Genomic DNA, 21162 nt, shown 5'->3' on the forward strand with positions numbered 1-21162 from the left:
ACTATCAACAATAGCCAAAGTATGAAAAGAGCCCAAATGTCCACCAATGGATGAATGGATAAAGAAGATGTGGTATATACATACACAATGGAGTATTACTCGGCAATCAAAAAGAATGAAATGTTGCCATTTGCAACTACATGGATGGAACTGGAGGGTATTATGCTAAGTGAAATTAGAGAAAGACAAAAGTCATATGACGTCACTCATATGAGGACTTTAAGAGACAAAACAGATGAACATAAGGGAAGGGAAACAAAACTAATATAAAAACAGGGAGGGGGACAAAGCATAAGAGACTCATAAATATGGAGAACAAACAGAAGGTTACTGGAGGGTGTGTGGGAGGGGGGATGGGCTAAATGGGTAAGGGGCCCTAAGGAATCTACTCCTGAAATCATTGTTGCACTATATGCTAACTAATTTGGATGTAAATTACAAATACATATATAAGAAAATAAAAAAAGAATGAAATCTTGCCATTTGCAACTACGTGGATGGAACCAGAGGGTATTATGCTAAGTGAAATTAGTCAGTCAGAGAAAGACAAGTATCATATAACTTCACTCATATGAGGAATTTAAGGTACGAACAGATGAAAACAAGGGAAGAGAAGCAAAAATAATATAAAAACAGGGAGGGGGACAAAACATAAGAGACTCTTAAATATAGAGAACAGAGGGTTGCTGGAGCGGTTGTGGGAGGGGGGATGGGCTAAATGGGTAAGGGGCATTAAGGAATCTACTCCTGAAATCATGGTTGCACTATATGCTAACTTGGATATAAATTTAAACAAACAAACAAATAAATAATAAAATACGTCTAAAAAAAAAGGAAATAATGGCTGAAAACTTCCAAATGTATTGAAAAACACTGATCTACACATCCAGGAATCTCCATGAACTCCAAGCAGGATCAACTCAAAGAGATCTACACACAGACACATTAAAGCAAAAGTGCTAAAAGCCAAAGACAAGGAAACAATCTGAAAGTGGCAAGAGGAAAACTGTGTCACTTACAAAGGAACTGAAATAACATTAACAGCTAACATAAACAACAGAGACCAAGGGGCAGTGGAATACTATATTCAAAGTGTTCAAAGAAAAAAAATTGTCAAGCAAGAAGAATCCCATAGCCAGTAAAGCTGTCTTTCAAAAATAAAAGGTGAAGTAAAGACATTCCCTGGTGAAGAAGTTGTGGCTAGCAGACCACTTTACAAGAACTACTAAAGGCAGGGTTGCCTGGGTGGCTCACTTGGTTAGGCATCCAACTTCAGCTCAGTCATGATCTCATGGTTCATGGGTTCAAGCCCTGCGTCAGGCTCTGGCTGACAGCTCGGAGCCTGGAGCCTGCTTCGCATTCTGTGTCTCCCCCTCTCTCTGCCCCGCCCCCTCTTGCTCTGTCTCTGTCTCTCAAAAATGAATAAACATTAAAAAACTTAAAAAAAAAAAAGAAAGAACTACTACTAAAGGTAGTTTATCAAGCTGAAATCAAAAAGACCCTAGGCAACAATTTTAATTTACATGGAAACATAAAAGCACTACTTTGAGGGGAGGTTATGGAGAGGATGTGACCTCTGGTTCACTTGTGAACCTAATCCTGGCAACTAGAGGTTCCCATCCTCTCCTGTCCTTGGAATGTACATTCCATTTGCCTTCCCTACTCCCAAAGGCTGCCCAAGGGCATAGCCTTGAGATAGTGATGTGGTGTTGAGACCATCTGGACAGTATGTGTGATTGAACTCAGTTAATATATATATATATATATAGGGGCGCCTGGGTGGCACAGTCGGTTAAGCGTCCGACTTCAGCCAGGTCACGATCTCGCGGTCCGTGAGTTCGAGCCCCGCGTCGGGCTCTGGGCTGATGGCTCAGAGCCTGGAGCCTGTTTCCGATTCTGTGTCTCCCTCTCTCTCTGCCCCTCCCCCGTTCATGCTCTGTCTCTCTCTGTCCCAAAAATAAATAAACGTTGAAAAAAAAAAATTAAAAAAAAAAAAAAAAATATATATATATATATATATATATATATATGAACTTCTGAGATTTGGCAGGTAGGTGTGGAGATCTACTCATCCTGTGGCTGCCCAAGACAAGCCTCATATGTAAGTTCCCTTCCTTTTTAGAACTGCTGTTATGCCCAGAATTCGTGATCCCCAAAGACCACTAGGGAGCCAAGTCCGATGCAAAAGCAAAAGAGCCTTTATTCGAGCTAGCTCGAGCTCAATCCCCTACCTGCACCGATGCAGCGGTGAGATACCAGGGAGAGAGAGCGAGTTTCAAAAGCACAAAGGTTTTATAGGGGTCTAGGGGCAGCCGATTGGCTGGGGAAGGGTCATGGCCTCAGCCGATTGGCTGGGGAAGGGTCGTGGCCTCAGCCGATTGGCTGGGGAAGGGTCATGCCTCAGCCGATTGGCTGGGGAAGGGTCATGGCCTCGGCCGATTGGCTGGGGAAGGGTCAGAGTCCTGTTACGCAGGTCGCTGGGCGTGTTTTGATCAGGAAGTTTGAACGGGTGAGCGGGAGGTTACTCAAGGGGAGGAGGTGCGGTCTGAGGTTTCTGCGATTTTCCCGGAAAAGGGGTCATGTCGGGGACATAGTCACTCAAGGTGGAGAACACAGAACAAGATGGAGTCAGCCGGCGTAGGCCCGCCCTTTCACTGCCACCTACCAATGTGGAGTGTTTGCCTCTTCCTTCCCCCTCTCTCTGCCCTCCTCCTACCAGGGGCCAATTTCAGATGACACCTCAGAGTAATTATGAAAATAAAACCTAATATATATGCATATTGTTTTTCCTTTCTTCTCGGAACTGATTTTAAAATAATTATACAATACAGGGTGCCTGGTTGGCTCAGTCGGTTAAGCGTCAGACTTTGGCTCAGGTCATGATCTTGCCGTTTGGGAGTTCCAGCCCAGCATCAGGCTCTATGCTGACAACTCAGAGCCTGAAACGTGCTTTGGATTCTGTGTCTCCCTCTCTCTCTGCCCCTCCTCCACTCACACTCTGTGTTTCTCTCAAAAATAAAAAAAAACTAAAAATTTTTTAAAAAGTAATTACACAATATGTATGAAAGCGGGCAGAGGAGAAAGCACCAGGACTTCTTCTCCTCACATGGACAAAAACTTCCCTGACAAAATGCCTGATGTAACTATATTGGACCTCTGCAGTCTATTAAAGACTTGTAACTTCCAGGAGAAGGCTGGTAAATTGTGGTTAATTTCAGTCAATTTCAGTTCCTAGCACCCCCAAGCCTGGTAGCAGGCAGCTGGGTGGGCAGATGTCCCTGGAGCAGTCTGCACACAGCTTGTGGAACCAGGGTAGGCAATAAGAACTTGTCCTCCACGTCCTGGGGGTCTGTGTACTGACAGATGATTGCTTCTTCTGCTCACAGAGTTGCAAACACAGAAGCAGGCAACCATTGTTGCAGCCCTCAGTGACAGTTACAAACCTCTCCCCCTCCAGCTGATGCAACTTTCAGGGTATTTGAAGAGACAGATATATATGTATAATGGGAGTCCCAGAAGGGGAAGAAAGAGAAAGAGAGATTTGAAGAAATAATAGCCAAGATGTATGAAATTTTAACAAAGACATGAATATAAACATCCGAAAGTTCAATGAACTCTAGGATGAAACAAACAGTTCTTACCCAGACACATTATAATCAAACTGTTGAAAGCTGAAAAGAAAGGGAGAATCTTGAAAGCAGCAATAAAGGAGCAACTTATCACATACAAGGGATCTCCAATATGATATCAGATTTCTCATCAGAAGCCTTGGAGGGCGGAAGACAGTAGTGCAGTATTTTCAAAGTGAAACAACAACACAACACAAAAACCCAACTGTCAACCAAGAATCTTTTATCTGGCAAAAATGTCCTTTAAAAGTGAGGGAGAAAAAAACAGTGCCATTTGCAACAACATCAATGAAACTTGAAGGCATTATTCTAAGTGAAATAAGTCAAACAGAGAAATACAAAAACTGTATGATCTCACTTATATGCAGAATCTTAAAAAAATGAACTCTCTAGGGCCTCCTGGGTGGCTCCATTGAGTGTCCGACTTCAGCTCAGGTCATGATCTCATAGTTTCTGAGTTCAAGCCCCGCACCAGGCTCTGTGTTGACAGCTCCGAGACTGGAGCCTGCTTCAGATTCTGTGTCTCCCCTTCTCTCTGCCCCTCTCCCGCTCGCACTCTGTCTCTCTGTCTCTCTCAAAGATAAACGTTAAAAACAATTTTTTTTTTTAATGAACTCTCTCTCTCTCAAATAAACAACAAAAAAATTAAGAATACCAATTATTCACTAAGTCTTTCAAAAAACAGAAGGTGAGGGAACACTCCCCAACTCATTCTATGAAGCCATTATTACCCCGATAACACAACCAAAGACATCACAGAAAACTAAAGACCAATATCTGGTAAGAATATGACAAAAGAATCTTCAACAAAATACTAGAAACATGACTCCAGTAACATAGAAGTAGTAGTATGACCAAATGAGGTTTATCTCAGGAATGCAAGGATGGTTTAACACCCCCAAATCAATAATGTTAGACACCCTATCAACAGAATTAAAAACAAAAACCATATGATCATTCAAATAAAAAGCATCTGACAAACCTAATACCTTTTCATGATTTAAAAAAAAAAAACAAAACACTCAACAAACCAGGAAAAGGAAGAACCTTCTTCAAGCTGATAAGTGGTATCTATAAAAACACACAGTCAACTAATGGTGAAAGACTGGATGCTTTCCCTCCTAGATCAGAAACAAGTCAAGGACCTCCACTTGTACCACTTCTACTCAATACTGTACTGGAGGTTTTAGCCAGGGCAATGAGGCAAGAAAAAGAAGTAAAAGACATCCAGACTATAAAGTAAAACTAACTCTATTCACAGATGATGTGATATTATATAGAGAAGATTCCAAGGAGTGCACAAAAAAAAAAAAAAAAAAAAAAAAAAAGAGTATTAAACCCAATAAACAAGTTAAGCAAGGTTGCAGGACACAAGGTCAAGATTTCCAAAATCAAAATTTCCAAAATCAAATTTATTTCTCTGCATTTGCAGTAAACAATCCCAAATAAATATAAGAAAATTCCATTAAGATCAAAAAGAATAAAATACTCAGGAATAAATTTAACGAGAGGTATAAAACTTATGCTCTGAAAACTGTAAAACATTGTTTAAAGAAATTTAGATCTAAAATTTAATAAACATAAAATCACCTCATGTTTATGAACTGGAAGTCTTAACTCTGTTAAGATGGTAATACTCTACATAAACTAATCTGCAGGTTCAATGCAATCCCTATAAGAATCCCAGCTGGCTTCTTTGAAGAAATTGACAAGCAAATTCTAACATTCATAGAATTATAAGGGACCCAGAATAGCCAGAACAATTTTGTTTTTTGTTTTTTTCAATATATGAAATTTACTGTCAAATTGGTTTCCATACAACACCCAGTGCTCATCCCAAAAGGTGCCCTCCTCAATACCCATCACCCACCTCCCCTCCCTCCCACCCCCCATCAACCCTCAGTTTGTTCTCAGTTTCTAAGAGTCTCTTATGCTTTGGTTCTCTCCCACTCTAACCTCTTTTTTTTTTTTTCCTTCCCCTCCCCCATGGGTTTCTGTTAAGTTTCTCAGGATCCACATAAGAGTGAACACATATGGTGTCTGTCTTTCTCTGTATGGCTTATTTCACTTAGCATAACACTCTCCAGTTCCATCCACGTTGCTACAAAGGGCCATATTTCATTCTTTCTCATTGCCACGTAGTACGCCATTTTGTATATAAACCACAATTTCTTTATCCATTCATCAGTTGATGGACATTTAGGCTCTTTCCATAATTTGGCTATTGTTGAGAGCGCTGCTATAAACATTGGGGTACAAGTGCCCCTATGCATCAGTACTCCTGTATCCCTTGGGTAAATTCCTAGCAGTGCTATTGCTGGGTCATAGGGTAGGTCTATTTTTAATTTTTTGAGGAACCTCCACACTGTTTTCCAGAGTGGCTGTACCAGTTTGCATTCCCACCAACAGTGCAGGAGGGTTCCCGTTTCTCCACATCCTCTCTAGCATCTATAGTCTCCTGATTTGTTCATTTTGGCCACTCTGACTTAGCCAGAACAATTTTGAAAAATAACCAAGTTGAAGGATTCATCTATCTTGATTTCAAAACTTACTACAAATCAACAGTTAACAAGACAGTACGGTACTGGCATAAGGACCGACACAGATTAAAGGAGCAGAACTGAGAGTCTAAAAATAAGCCCAAGTGTATATGGTCAACTTGTTTCTTTTTTGACCAGGGGGCAGAACAGTCTTTCCAAGAAATGGAGGTCAGACAACAAGATAGCCACATACATAAGAATGAAGATGGACCTTTACTGCATACAATATAAAAAAATTAACTCAAAATACATCAAAGACCTAAATACACAGATTAAAACCATAAACCTTTTAGAAGAAAACATAGAGGTAAACCTACATGATCTTGGATTTGGCAAAGGATTCTTTGATGACACCAAAAACACAAGTAGCAAAAGAAAAATAGGGGTGCCTGGGTGGCTCAGTCGGTTGAGTATCCAGCTTCAGCTCAGGTCATGATCTCGCGGTTTGTGAGTTTGAGCCCCACGTTGGGCTCTGTGCTGACAGCTCAGAGCCCGGAGCCTGTTTCAGATTCTGTCTCCCTCTCTCTCTGCCCCTTCCCTGTTGACGTACTGTCTCTCTCCATCTCTCAAAAATAAATAAACATTAAGAAATAAAAATAAAAATAAATTGGACTTCATCAAAAATGAAAATTTTTGTGCTTCAAAGAACACTATCCAGAAAGTAAAAAGACATTCTCCCATTCCCACAGAATGGGAAAAATATACACAGATCATGTATTTGATAATATGACTTGTATCTAGAATATATAGAGAATTCCTATAACTCATTAATCAAAATACAAATAACTCAATTTAAAAATAGGCAAAGAACCTAAGTAGACATACCTCCAAAGAAAATATACAAATGCAAAGTAATATATGAAAAGATGCTCAACATCAGTTGCAATCTGGGAAATGCAAACCAAACCACAATAAATACTACTTCACACCTGCTAGGATGGCTATAAACCAAAGGTCAGATAATAACAAGTGTTGACTAAGATGGGGAGAAATCAGAACCCTCTTACACTGGTGGTAGAAATATAAAATGATGCAGTTGCTTTAGAAAGCAGTCTGGAATTGGGGTGTGTGGGTGGCTCAGTTAAGCATTCGACTTCAGCTCAGGTCATGATCTCACGGTCCATGTGTTCGAGCCCCGCATCAGGCTTTGTGCTGACAGCTCAGAGCCTGGAGCCTGCTTCGAATTCTGTGTCTCTGTCTTTCTCCGCCCCTCCCCTGCTCATGCTCTCTCTCTCTCAAAAATAAATAAGCATTAAAAACAAAGAAAAAACACAGTCTGGAAGTTCCTCAAACATTTAAATGAAGAGTTACCATGTGACCCAGCAATTCCACTCCTAATTATACATCCAAGGGAACTGAATCCACACTGAAGCCTGCACACCAATGTTTATATCAGATTTAGTCACAATAGGCAAAAGGTGGAAACAATCCAAATGTCCAACAGCTTATAAAAAAATTAAACAAAATGTGGCATATCCACACAACAGAACACTATTCAGTTGGAATGAGGTACTGATAAATGTTCCTGTACACATGAACCTTGAAGACATTATGCTAAGTGAAAAAAGTCACAAAAAACTATATATTTTATATGATTCTATTAAATGAAATGTCCAGAAAGGCAAATCTATACAGAGAGAAGGCAGATTTAGGGGTTCCTTAGGATTGGAAGGAAGAGAAGATAGAGGGCAATAGCTAAAAGTACAAGGTTTCTTTTTAAGGAGACAAAAATATTTAAAATTGACTGTAGTGATATATGTATTTGTGAATATATTAAAAACCACTGAAGTGCACATTGAAAAAAATTTTTAACATTTACTTATTTTTGACAGAGAGAGAGAGAGAATGAAAGCAGGGAAGGGGCAGGGAGAGAGGGGGACAGAGGATCTGAAGCAGGCTCTGCACTGACAGCAGAGAGCCCAGTGTGGGGCTCAAACTCAAGAACTGTGCGATCATAACCTGAGCCAAAGTCTGACGCTTAACCAACTGAGCTACCCAGGTGCCCCTGAAGTATATACTTTAGTGGGTGAATTGTATGGTATGTGAATTATATCTTAATAAAGCTATTAAAAAAAGTAATCCTTTATTTAATCACAATTGAGTTGAATCAACTGAATCCTGGAACAGAATGATTTTTTTTCTTTTGCTATAAAGGATATCAGTGTGACAACTCATGACATTTAAATAACGTCTGTAGATTAGATAATGGTATTACATCAGTGTTAATTTTCTGAATCTGATCACTGTGCTGTGGTTATATAAGGACATATTCTTGTTCCTAGGAAATAAAATGAAGAATTCAGGGGTGGAGGGACATCATGTCCACCACATTCTCACAAATGGACAGAAAAATAATTATACATATGGAGAAAAAGAATAATGAAGCAAAAGTGGTAGAATAGTAATTATTAGGGAATATATATGAGTATTCAGGAATTCTTTATACTAGTTTTGCAACTGTTAGTCTAAAATTATTTTAAAAATTTAAAACAACACAACAAAGTCATCTAGTATTAAATTGCTGGAGAAGTGACATTCAGTGGCTGTCCAGAGCAATGGCCCAGTTTGTTCATAACCCTGCAGACAAGGCTCCAGTGCTGCTGTGACTTACTCGAAGCACTGATTGGCCACATTTTGGCACTATGCTGAGGTTGAGCTAGTTCCTCCCACCAGTCTTTGCTGAGATCCCTACTGCTATTCAGAGCTTGAAAAAAAGTCAAGAGTGCTAAACTGACAGCTTCCAACAGCTCACAGTCAAGGAAGCTCTGCTGAATAGACTAGAGTGGTAGCCACTGAGGTGTGGATGTGTTGTGTTGTTTTTAATTTATTTAAATCCAGTTAGTTAACATATAGGGTAATAATGATTTCAGGAATAGAATTTAGTGATTCATCACATATAACACCCAGTGCTCATCCCAACAAGTGCCCTCTTAATGCCCATCACCCATTTAGCCCATCCCCCGCAATACCCCACCAGCAACCCTTACTTTGTTCTCTATATTTGAGTCTTTTATGGTATGCCTCCCTCTCTGTTTTTGTATTATTTATGCTTCCCTTCCCCTATGTTCATCTGTTTTGTTTCTTAAATTCCACATGAGTGAAATGATATATTCCTTTCTCTGACTTACTTTGTTTAGCATAATACACTTTAGTTCCATCCACATTGTTGCAAATGGCAAGATTTCATTCTTTTTGATCACCAAGTAATATTCCATTGTATATACCACATCTTCTTTATCCATTCATCAGTTGGCGGACATTTGGGCTCTTTCCATACTTTGGCTATTGTTGATAGCACTGCTATAAATATTGGGGTGCGTGTGCCCCTCTGAATCAGCATTTTGTATCCTCTGGATAAATACCTAGCAGTGCAATTGCTGAGTTTAGGGTTGTTCTATTTTTAATTTTTTGAGGAACGTCCATACTGTTTTCCAGAGTGGTTGTACCACTCTGCATTCCCACCAGCAGTGCCAAAGGGTTCCTCTTTCTCCACATCCTCACCAATATCTTCACCAATATCTTGTTGTCTGAGTTGTTAATGTTAGCCACTCTGACCAGTGTGAGGTGGTATCTCATTGTGGTTTTGATTTGTATCTCCCTGATGATGAATGATATTGAGCATTTTTTCATGTGTCTGTTAGCCATCTGGATGTCTTCTTTGGAAAAAAGTCTACTTGTGTCTTTTGTTCATTTCTTCACTGGATTATCTTGTTCTTGGATGTTGAGTTTAAGATTTTGGATACTAACCCTTTATTTGATATGTCATTTGCAAATATCTTCTCCCATTCTGGTGGGTGCCTTTTACTTTTGCCGATTGTTTCCTTTGCTGTGCAGCTTTTTATCTTGATAAGGTCCCAATAGTTCATTTTTGCTTGTGTTTCCCTTGCTTCCAGGGACATGTCAAGTAAGAAGCTGCTACAGCCAAGGTCAAAGAAGTTGTTGCCTGTTTTCTCCTCTAGGATTTTGATAGCTTTCTGTCTTACGTTTAGGTCTTTCATCCATTTTCAGTTTATTTTTGTGTATGGTGTAAGAACGTGGTCCAGGTTCATTCTTCTGCTAAGTCATTGTCCAGTTTTCCCAACACCATTTGCTAAAGAGACTGTCTTTTTTCCACTGGATATTCTTTACTGCTTTGTCCAAGGTTAGTTGGCCATACAATCGTGGGTCCGTTTCTGGGTTCTCTATTCTGTTCCCATTGACCTGTGTGTCTGTTTTTGTGCCAGTACCATACTGTCTTGATGATTACAGCTTTGCAATACAGCTTAAAGTCCGGAATTGTGATGCCTCCAGCTTTGGTTTTCCTTTTCAACATTACATTGGCTATTCAGAGTCTTTCCTGGTTCCATGCAAATTTTAGAATTGTTTGTTCTAGCTCTGTGAAGAATGCTGGTGTTATTTTGATAGGGATTGTGGTGTGGATGTGGTTTTATGTCAATGAGATCATAGGTAAGCATGGCATCGTTGGCTATAATGTTTGAAGACCAATCTTTAAAAATTTTTTTTTTGACGTTTATTTATTTTTGAGACAGAGAGAGACAGAGCATGAAGGGGAGAGGGTCAGAGAGAGAGAGACACAGAATCCGAAACAGGCTCTAGGCTCTGAGCTGTCAGCACAGAGCCCAACGCGGGGCTCGAACTCATGGACCACGAGATCATGACCTGAGCCGAGGTCGGCTGCCCAACCGACTGAGCCACCCAGGCGCCCCATGAAGACCAATCTTTAACATCTGTTTATATTTGGTTTATTATTTGAGTGTTCTTGGACCATGTGTGTTCAGACTAGTGTCTGGATAAAATAAGATAATGCATCAAAAACAATATAAATAAATTGGTGGAGAAGCAACTGTATTTCTAGGAATTTAAGGCTTTATTGTCATTGCTATTATTATCACCAAACAACTAGAAATACAAATATTTAAAAATAAAGCTAGTCAAAAGAATGTTTGTTCAGGCACTTCTACTACTCTGAAAATTTTCTGTTTTTTAATTTTTTTAACATTTATTTATTTCTGAAAGACAGAGCATGTGTAGGGGAGGGGCAGAGAGGGAGACACAGAATCTGAAGCAGGCTCCAGGCTCCAAGCTATCAGCACAGAGCCCAACACGGGGCTTGAACTCATGGACAGCGAGATCATGACCTGAGCCGAAGTCGGACGCTTAACCAACTAAGCCACCCAGGCACCCCTACTCTGAAAGTTTTCTTATGCAGGTGTGATGTAATGCAGTTGACTCACTGGAGAATAATCTACATGACCCAAAGTGAGTGTCATCTCAATGAGGAAATAGCCCTGCGACAGTAGGAAAAGAGCAAAGGCCTCAAAAGCACAGGATCGATCAAGTGATTGTTACCACAAGAAGCTGACTATGCTTCTAAGCTCAGTTGTACCATTATGTAAAAATTACATGTTACAAAACTGTGTACAGTATAATTCTATTTGGGCTTTAAAACAAAACAAAAAAAGCCTATGATACATATATGGATGTGATGGATGTGTATATACACAGAAAACTACAGACAAATGCATAGAGGATAAAAGGCAGTATAGAAACAGTGGGGGTAGAGAACCTAAGGAGGCTTCAAGCTGTTAGCGCAGACCAGAGCCCGATGTGGAGCTCAATCACATAAACCGCGAGATTACTTGAGCCGAAATCAAGTTTCAGATGCTTAACTGACTGAGCCACCCAGATGCCCCAAAACTAGAATTTACTTAGAGCAAGATCCTATATCATTCTAATAAAAATCCCAGCTAGGGATTCCTACCCGCTAGGATGGCTGTAATCAAAATGATGACACTAACAAGAGTTGACAAGAATGTGGAGAAATTAGAACCCTCATGCATTGCTGGTAGGAACGTAAAATGGTGCAGCTGCTTTGGAAAAGAGTCTGGCAGTTCTTCAAAACATTAAACGCAGACTTTCCATATGATTTAGCAATTTCCACTCCTAGATGCATATCCAAGAAAAATGAAAACCTATGTCTACACAAAAACTTGTACACAAATGTTCACAGCAGCATTACTCATAATAGCCAAAAAGTGGAAACCTAAGTGTCCATCAGCTGATGAACAGATAATCAAAATGTGGGATAGCTACAGAATGGAATAAATAGCATTTGACCATATAAAACAATGAAGTATCTGATATATGCTACAACATGGATGAATCTTGAAAATATTATGCTGAGAGAAGCCAATCACAAAAGACCACATGTTTTGTATGATTCCATTTAAATGAAATGTCCAGAACAGGCAAATCTACAGACACAGAAATATCAGTGGCTGCTTAGGGGTGGAGGGCTTGGGGACAATGGAGAGTGATGATATAGGCTCTCTTTTGGAGGTATTAAATGTTCTAACATCAGCTGTGGTAATGGCTGTACAATTCTGTGAACATACTAAAAACCACTGAATTGTATGCTTTAAATGCGTGAAATGGATAATTTCAAAAGTCTGTTAAAAAGAATTCCATCGCACAAGCAGTTGACACATTAGGCTGATGGGACACTCACCTCTCTCTCCACTTCATCCTCCTCTTCCAAAAGATCATACACCTGCTCCAAAAGTTGAATCCCCAGGCCCTGGATTACATCAGCTCTCAAGACTTCAACTATTCTTCTGATCTTTTCAGAACCTGGCATGATAGCTAAAAAGAAATAACAAAGATAGGGAAAAATAAACACTTCACTGCAACAAGAACATGTTTTTGTAAAAATCTTGTCATGTTAAGATTTTTTTCACTTTGACAAGAGCTTGGTTTAAGCACTTCATGTATGTTTAATGACTACAAATGTATACATGAACTTACACTTCATGTCTCGTTACCAACCTCTTAAACCTAAATCCACAGCTATCTAATTTGAAGAAAAGCCACATGAAAAACCCAAACATGCATTTTATTTATATTTATTTTTAAAAAACAATTTGCATGCAACTTTTCAGGAACACAACTATTGCATAAAACAAGATATGCCTTTTATGGAGTTATTGAAAGAAAATAATTAAAAAAAGCAAAAACATTTTGGGAGCATTAGCTTCTTGGTGTGACACATTTCTCCAATAAACATGCTTTCCAGTTTGCTGTAAAACAATAAACTGATCACCAGAGGGTAGCTCTTTAAAATGTAGTTCCTCAGCTTCTTCTGCAACTTTCCCATGAAGTATCAGCGTATCTCGATACTTCCGATGAAGTTTAAATTCTGACACTGGATCTGGAACGAGGAGATCCTCACAGCTCTCCTTAGGGTCTAATTTTAGGGTCTGAGTCATCAGTTGGACCAAGTCACTCATTTCATTTGTATGACCTTTCCTGGGGGGAGGTGGGGGAAGAAAATAAGTCCCCTTGTGATTTCATTGGCTTTATGAGAATTTTTCATCAAAAAATTAGATGCAAAACAACCTTCAGGAAGTTCTTCTAAATAGGCAAGTAAGCTCTTACAGACAGACCCTTCTGTAAATAATAAGTATAAACCCAACAAAATTAAAATTCAAGTATGTGAAGACAATGGAGCATATACAAAACCTGTATGCAGGTTCTGCAGGGGCGTCAACACCTTTTAGCCTAAGGGCCATAGGCAGCTAAAGTACAAAAGAAAACCCACAGTCTTTCTGGCCTGCAGAGACAAAGGACAAAGTTCAATCATAGCCACTAGAGAGTGAAATTTTAGAAAGGAAAGAGCCAGAAAGAAGCTCCAGGTTCTATGTATAAATTCTGCCCAACTATTTGCAAGTAACTTAATTACAGCCATGTACAAAGTTCAAGAATATCAAGCAATACAAAAATACCAGCTCCCAATGAGATAAAATTGACAATGTCTGACATCCAGCGAAAAGTATCAAACATGCAAAGAAGCAGGAAAATAGCACACCTTTATTAAGAGAAAAAATCAGTTAATAGAAACAGACCCAAAAGTGACACAAGTGATAGAATTAGTTGATAAGGACACTTAAGTGGTTATTATAAATATATTCCGTATGTCCAAGGTAGAGGAAAGCATTAACATCTTAAGGAGAGGCATGGAAGATATAAAAAGACCCAAATAGAACTCCTAGAAATTAAAAGTACACTATGTTAAATACATAAGATAAGATTAGCAAACTAGACGCTATAGAAGAAAACACTAGTGAACTCAAAGATATGGCAGTAGAATCTATGAAAAATGAAACAGAAAAAAGTCTAAAACACATGAACACCATCAGTGAGCTGTGGGACAACTTTAAACAATCTAATATATAGGTAATTAAAATCCTCAAGAAGGCAAAAAGGGATCCAAAAAAATTTTGAAGAAGTAACAGCCAAAATTTTTATGGATCTGATGAAAATTATAAACCCATAGATCTTGAAAGACATTCTAAATTTTTTTTTTTTTCAGCGTTTATTTATTTTTGGGACAGAGAGAGACAGAGCATGAACGGGGGAGGGGCAGAGAGAGAGGGAGACACAGAATCGGAAACAGGCTCCAGGCTCTGAGCCATCAGCCCAGAGCCTGACGCGGGGCTCGAACTCACGGACCGCGAGATCGTGACCTGGCTGAAGTCGGACGCTTAACCGACTGCGCCACCCAGGCGCCCCTTGAAAGACATTCTAGAAGAATTCTGAATGAAATCAGATGTGTTCATTAGAAGAGATTATTTTTAGCTCTAACATGTACCAAAACCCATTTATAATGTTATCGATGACAGCACTGCAGGTCTGAACACTATGACAAACGTATATTTAGGATTAATTCAAACAGAAATTGCTTATGAAAGAAGACAGAAAAATAAGAACATACCGTTCTTTGGAATCCCCATCTGATTTATCAGTTGAACTTGTAGAAGAACTTAATTCATCCTCAGAGAGACAGTGGATGACTTTCCTTTCCTATTAATGTTTGGAAAAACACAATTCCACATGACAACACAACCAGAATGTAATGCATGCAACACTCTCAGATGCAATGTCTACATACAACACACACCTACATCCAATTTAACCGGACAATCTAATGATATAAAAATTGAAGTTCCTTTCCCCAAATGATGTCCCAGTTCACCTATAAAGTACACAAGTGAACCGTGAAGAACCTTAAGGGGAAATTTTACAAGGCCCTGGAAAGTCTCAGCTATGAATAAATTTTCTTTCCAGAGGCGAGTGGACAAACAGTTCTGGTACTCCAACTCCCACACAGAGGGCTGGTGCTCTAAAGAATTTTAAACTAGAAAAAATACCACATAAATAAAAGCAACCTCAGTTTATATCGGAGACTCTTTGTTAAAATACTTTAAAGGAGTACTTGACTTAATTACACACAAACCTTAAAACTTTAGACAATGGAGAAGACTGTCTTAATTAGTGAAACAATTTATTCATAGAATATTGTTAAAGAAACAAATCTTCCTTACTTTCAAGAGCAAGAAGTTTCTGTTTTTAAAAATAATTATATGCTCCTAGAAATAATGTCAGAAAGTGCAGTACAGAAAAATGGATCATTTTTCCTAAGGTATCAATACACAAAAAAGTGAAAATGGGTTGGAAACCTACAATTACCCATTTAGCCACTAGGTGCTGCCCCTACATCATCCCTAGGCGAGAAGGTAATGAACTCTGACACAAACAGGAAACTGAGCAAAGATAATAAGCAAGTGAGACTAAAATTTGGCCAGGTAGGTGGGTATATTGGTTACACAGCAGAATAAGCAAAAGGTTGCCTAATGGAAGCCGTTTAAAGTCTTGTTTTAAATACTACCTAAAGAAAGATAGCAACTAACCTACCAACTGCTTATAAGAGCACCTGTAAAACTCATTCCCTTAATGGTGCAAAAATAACCTTCTTAATTATTATTCACCAGTTCTTTTCCTTATCAAGAGTGAAAAGGTGGGGTGCTTGGGTGGCTCAGTCAGTTAAGCATTAGACTCTTGATTTCAGCTCAGGTCACGATCTCACAGTTGGGAGATCAAGCCCTGTGTTGGGCTCCACGTCCATGCTTAAAATTCTCTATTCCTCTGCCTCTCCCTTGTGAGCACTTTCTCTCTCTCTCTCTCTCTCTCTCTCTCTCTCTCTCAAAAAAAAAAAAAAAAAAAAAGTGAAAAGGCAGAACTTAAGCCAGTTCTGTCCCAGAAATAAATGGAGCTGGCAGTTATGAGGCTTACTGTATTAGGCTTGCCAGATGATATAGACACGTCCCCCCTTTCCATAGGACTATGTAATATACCTGAGCCGCACAGCAGTCAGAAGACAACCATCGGCCAGGGGTGGGCTGGCCTTCCTCTGGTGGTTTCCCTGGTCCTGATGCACTCAGAGAAGCTCTCCTCACTGAAGGGCCTGAAAAAGTGACCACCCCAGCAGTTGTTTGTAGTGGGCTGGCCCCAAAACAAGTGGGCTTTACACAGGATATGAAAGATACCCCAGCAAGTGCCAGCCCAGAAGTACCTCAGACAGCATATTCATCATCACTCTGGTACCTGACATCTCAGCTCAAACCTCAGCTCTAGGTCTACCGGTGCTGTGACCCTGGGCAAGCTATTTAAGCCCTCCAAGCCTCAGTTTCCTCAGCTGCAAAATGGAGATAATGCTGCCTGCCTTTGACAGCTACTGTAAACATGAGATGAGACAATGCTCTTAAAACGCTTACCATAATGCTTGAGACATAGTCAGCATTCAATAAATGGAAACTGCTAGTACTGTTTTTAGATGATAGCGATAAGAATGATCACAGCCCTCAGCCCAGGGAAGCACCATTCTCCCAGCTTCCTCTCTCTCTTCCTGAGAAGACACCACTCTTTGACCAGCATAATCTGAACATGGAAACAAACTGAACACTCACTCCATTTCCTGTCTGAAATCTCCCAGGAGTTAATGCCACTCAAACCCCTCTTGCTCTCTTTTTAATATCCTTTTCCTCTGATAATACAAGTTCCAGACCCAACAGCCGCATATGCTGATTTTTTTAAAGATTTACCAAGAAATTTTAAAAATTCTCCCAAATCTGTTTCCCAGATGGATCACTGATGCTGAAAATACTTCACATCTCACAATCAGAACCAATGCTACATCCATAAGCCATACCAACAACCTCCAATAGATGAAGGAAAGAGAAAACTTTACCTGAGGGGAACACCTCTTCCTGTGACTGCTTTAGTCGCCTCCTCTCTCTTGCTGATAATGGTCGATCCTTTTAAAGAAAGTCCGTTACTTTCATTCCTTCTCACTATTTTTAGAACACCTGGAATGCGTGACATTATCATCCAGCATTATAGGACAGGCCTTCCACAGGCCTTTAAAGGAACGTGTTTGAAACCAGTCATATCCTGGTTACAACTACTAGCTAGAATGATCAGAACACTCATTTCTGGGAAGTACTCATTTTTGGAAGGGTAAATGGAAAATTTTGCATTTCCTACATTCAGAATCTACTTTGGTCTCCTTAATTAAGTGGAAGCAACCATCCCTGGAACTATAGAATCTGTCCATTTCAATGAAAGCTTCTGCTGAGAATCACAAATTTGTCCCCTCCATTGTTTGGCAAAAGGCAGGGCTAAGATGTTTTAACAGAAAACTTCACAATATATATAGGATTTTTACAACCAAAAAGTTTTATAAGAAGGTTGAAACAAATCCAATATACACTCCAACAAACCTTGGATGATGGCACCTCCCTGCTGCTCGAACAGCTCACAGTAGACCCAATGACCACTTTACTTTGATTTTCAGCATCTTTTTGTGATAATGTGGTATCCGTTTTTCCAATAGTGGGAAGAGAAGGCAAAAGTCGAGGAGGAGCCTCTTGGAACTTAAATAATTAAAAAGGGGAGGTGGGAATTATCAGTTTCATATACAACCATTTCCAAAGTTCCCCTACCAGTAAGTCTCCTATGTATTTGGCAGTGATTTGCTCTCAAGAACTTCAAAACATTGCATTTTATTGGAAAGAAACTCTGCGAAAAGTGAATTACCATCTGAGAAGCTTATAGACAGGGTGCTTGTGAAAGAAATGAGGTGTAGACATGATTCTATGCAGAAGATAAGGGAGAAACTATTCATCAGTATAACACAGGAGGGATCAGAGAAATACTCTTGTTAGCCTGTTCCTTTAACTCTCAAGAGGATTTGTCCATTTTTGATGGAAAAGATAAGATCTTTACTCTGTTTCCAACTCACTGACATTTGAAAACTAATATTTAGCATCTTGCCATTGCTACCCCTCTCCATATGTTCCCTGCATTTCTTATGTGTCTTTTTGGCAACTGTTAGTCATTCTAAATAAAGTCTATTTCCCAAGCAACAGCACAGTGACTTACTTCAAAGAGATCTCCGCTGACCTGTGTCCTTTCCCCACTGTGTTCAGGGTGTTCTCTTTTCTTCTGTCGTCGTTGTCGAGAGAGGGAAGGCTCAGACCCGGAGCTGTGTGGCTGTAAACCTGGGTTGGTCCTGTCTGGTTTTTCTAGAACACATTCACCAGCAACTTGATCCTTAAGAATAATGAAATTAAACAAACAAAAAAGAAAACAGAATAATGAGATAGTCTTGAACTTCCAAGTGACCAAACTATTTTAAAACTATAAATGGAAATGAGGAATGTCTTTATCAAAATGAATGCTCATTTGCAGTGTGGACAGGCAAAGACAAAATGCTGACATTGGTTATCCACATTTTCTGGTTTTTTTCCCTCTTTTCCCAAATAAAAGTAAGTAATTATTTTAATTACATTACTCAGATTGTTATTAACCCAAACTACTGACGTTCGATTCATGTTTTAAAAAAATACTTCTTTTCATAACTTTTAATAGGATTTGTATTCGGAAAACTAGGAAACGTTTTAAATGAAATCCAACTTAATATATACATACTTCCCAAGTAAATATCAGTTATTTGGATACACCCTAAAAAGCACCAAGAAAACAGCACTGGGTTTGGAGTCAAATGGAATCCTATCTGAGAAACTTAATACTCCTGAACCTCAGTTTCCTCCTCGATAAAGCGGTATAATGCCTCACACACACTGCCTGACTGAAGCAGGCTGGAGGAGATGGTGCATTCAAGTACTTAGGACTCTGTCTAGCACATACTAGATGCTCAAAAAAAAGGAGCTATTCCTAGCAGTAGTGATGATAAGGTAAATTACCTTCTAAGTTATAAAGATCACAAAGGACTTAGTATTTTATTTGGATAGCTGGTTTTAGAAACAAATGCATACAAATTATTAAAACAAAATAGATTTTTACATTTATTTTTTCTCAATTTTTTTTTTTTTTTTTTAAGAGAGAGACAGGGAGAATATGCACAAGCAGGGAAGAGAAGCAGAGAGAGAGAGAGAGAGAGAGAGAGAGAGAGAATCCTCAAATCCCCAGCAGGCTCCATGCTGAGTGTGGAGCCCAAAGCAGGGCTCAATCCCACAACCTTGATATCATGACCCCAACCAAAATCAAGAATCAGATGCTCAACCAACTGAACCACCCAGGTGCCCTTTATGTTTACTCTTAAACAATTTTTAACTATCAGAACATCTGACAGATGGACACTGGTAATTGAATCTCATTCAAGCAGCACATTTTTATCAAGAGCCCCTGTGTGGTACATTTTAGAAAGAAAAACAAAAAATGCAATGTTAATACAAGGTGAGGTTGCTTTTTAAAAAAATTTTTTTATGTTTATTTATTTATTTTTTGAGAGACAGAGAGAGTATGTAAGCAGGGGAAGGCAGGGAGAGAGAGAGAGAGAGAGAGAGAGAGAGAGAGAGAGAGAGAGAGAATCCCAAGCAGGCTCCATGCTATCAGCACAGAGCCCAACATGGGGCTTGAACTCACAAACCATGAGATCATGACCTGAGCCAAAATCAAGAGGCAGACACTTAACCAAGTCCCACCACCCAGGAGTCCCGCCCTGAGGTTGCTTTCTAAGAGTCATTATCATCTACCATTTAGGTTCTCTGCCAAACACAAACTAACAACTCCTGTAAGAAAATAATTTGTAAATTTATTATTTCGAGTCCATGTAACATTATACAAAAATATATAGCAAATGATTACATGTTTACAATATTACACAATAAGCTGGCTGAACAAGGAGACCCTGATAATAAATAGTGATATAATTCTGGACAGTGAAATAAATTTTTCTCTGCTGATAAGTACAGGATGTTCAAATAAAGTTTATACAGATATAAGAATGACAGAACAAATGACTTAAGCAATTCATTTCTCAATGAAATCCAATTGGTCCTAAAAAACTTCTATCTTTATCAATAAAAACAGTAACAACAACAACAACAAAAAAGAGGAAATGCTAGACATCAAGTTCTATCAGAGAAACAAAAAACCCGTGTGATATATGTAAAAAAAAGATAGTGATCAGGAACAAGACAAAGATGTCCACCTTCACTGCTTCTACTCAATACCATACTGGAGGTTCTAGCCAGGGCAATTAGGCAAGAAAAAGAAATAAAGGCAACCACATCTGAAAAGAAGAAATAAAACCATCTCCATTTGCAGATAATACGATATTGTATTCAGAAAATCCTACAGTTCATTATAAAAAAATTATTAAAGGGGGTCTGGGTGGTTCAGTCTGTTAAGCATCCAACTCTTGATTTTGGCTCAGGTCATAATCTCACGGTTTGTGAGATCAAGCCCGGTATCGGGCTCTGTGCTGGCGGCACAGAGCCTGCTTAGGATTCTCTCTCTCCCTCTCTCTCTGCCCCTCACCTGCTTGCACTCTCTCTCAAAATAAACATTAAAAAAATTATTAGAACCAATAGAGAATAGATGAGTTCAAGGTTGTAGGACATAGGGCTGATATGTAAAAATCAACTGTATTTCTATACACAAGCAAAGAACACTATGAAGATAAAATTAAGACAACTCCATTTATAGTAGTATCAAAAGGAATAAAATATTTAAAAATGAATTTAATAGGGGCGCCTGGGTGGCGCAGTCGGTTAAGCGTCCGACTTCAGCCAGGTCACGATCTCGCGGTCCGTGAGTTCGAGCCCCGCGTCAGGCTCTGGGCTGATGGCTCA

The 21162-nt window shown here is 39.3% G+C and overlaps 1 protein-coding gene across 7 annotated transcripts in view; it reads right to left on the reverse strand.

Moving 5' to 3' along the window:
* NEK4 (NIMA related kinase 4) overlaps positions 1-21162 on the reverse strand; it is a 52725-nt gene that overhangs the window by 16853 nt on the left and 14710 nt on the right. For 6 of the 7 annotated variants that reach the window (XM_045493132.1, XM_045493134.1, XM_045493130.1 and 3 more), the window contains 7 exons: positions 18446-18616; positions 17785-17937; positions 17253-17319; positions 16360-16469; positions 14940-15028; positions 13269-13474; positions 12678-12811 (listed from right to left, as the gene is read on the reverse strand). In XM_045493132.1, coding sequence (XP_045349088.1) covers positions 12678-12811; positions 13269-13474; positions 14940-15028; positions 16360-16469; positions 17253-17319; positions 17785-17937; positions 18446-18616 — 930 coding nt within the window. Of the gene's footprint in view, positions 1-11292; positions 11458-12677; positions 12812-13268; positions 13475-14939; positions 15029-16359; positions 16470-17252; positions 17320-17784; positions 17938-18445; positions 18617-21162 lie in introns of those variants that run through there. The other variant, XM_045493131.1, reaches the window with a different exon arrangement.

This window comes from Leopardus geoffroyi, chromosome A2 (genome assembly GCF_018350155.1).
Source record: "Leopardus geoffroyi isolate Oge1 chromosome A2, O.geoffroyi_Oge1_pat1.0, whole genome shotgun sequence".
In the NCBI taxonomy this organism is placed as follows: domain Eukaryota; kingdom Metazoa; phylum Chordata; class Mammalia; order Carnivora; family Felidae; genus Leopardus; species Leopardus geoffroyi.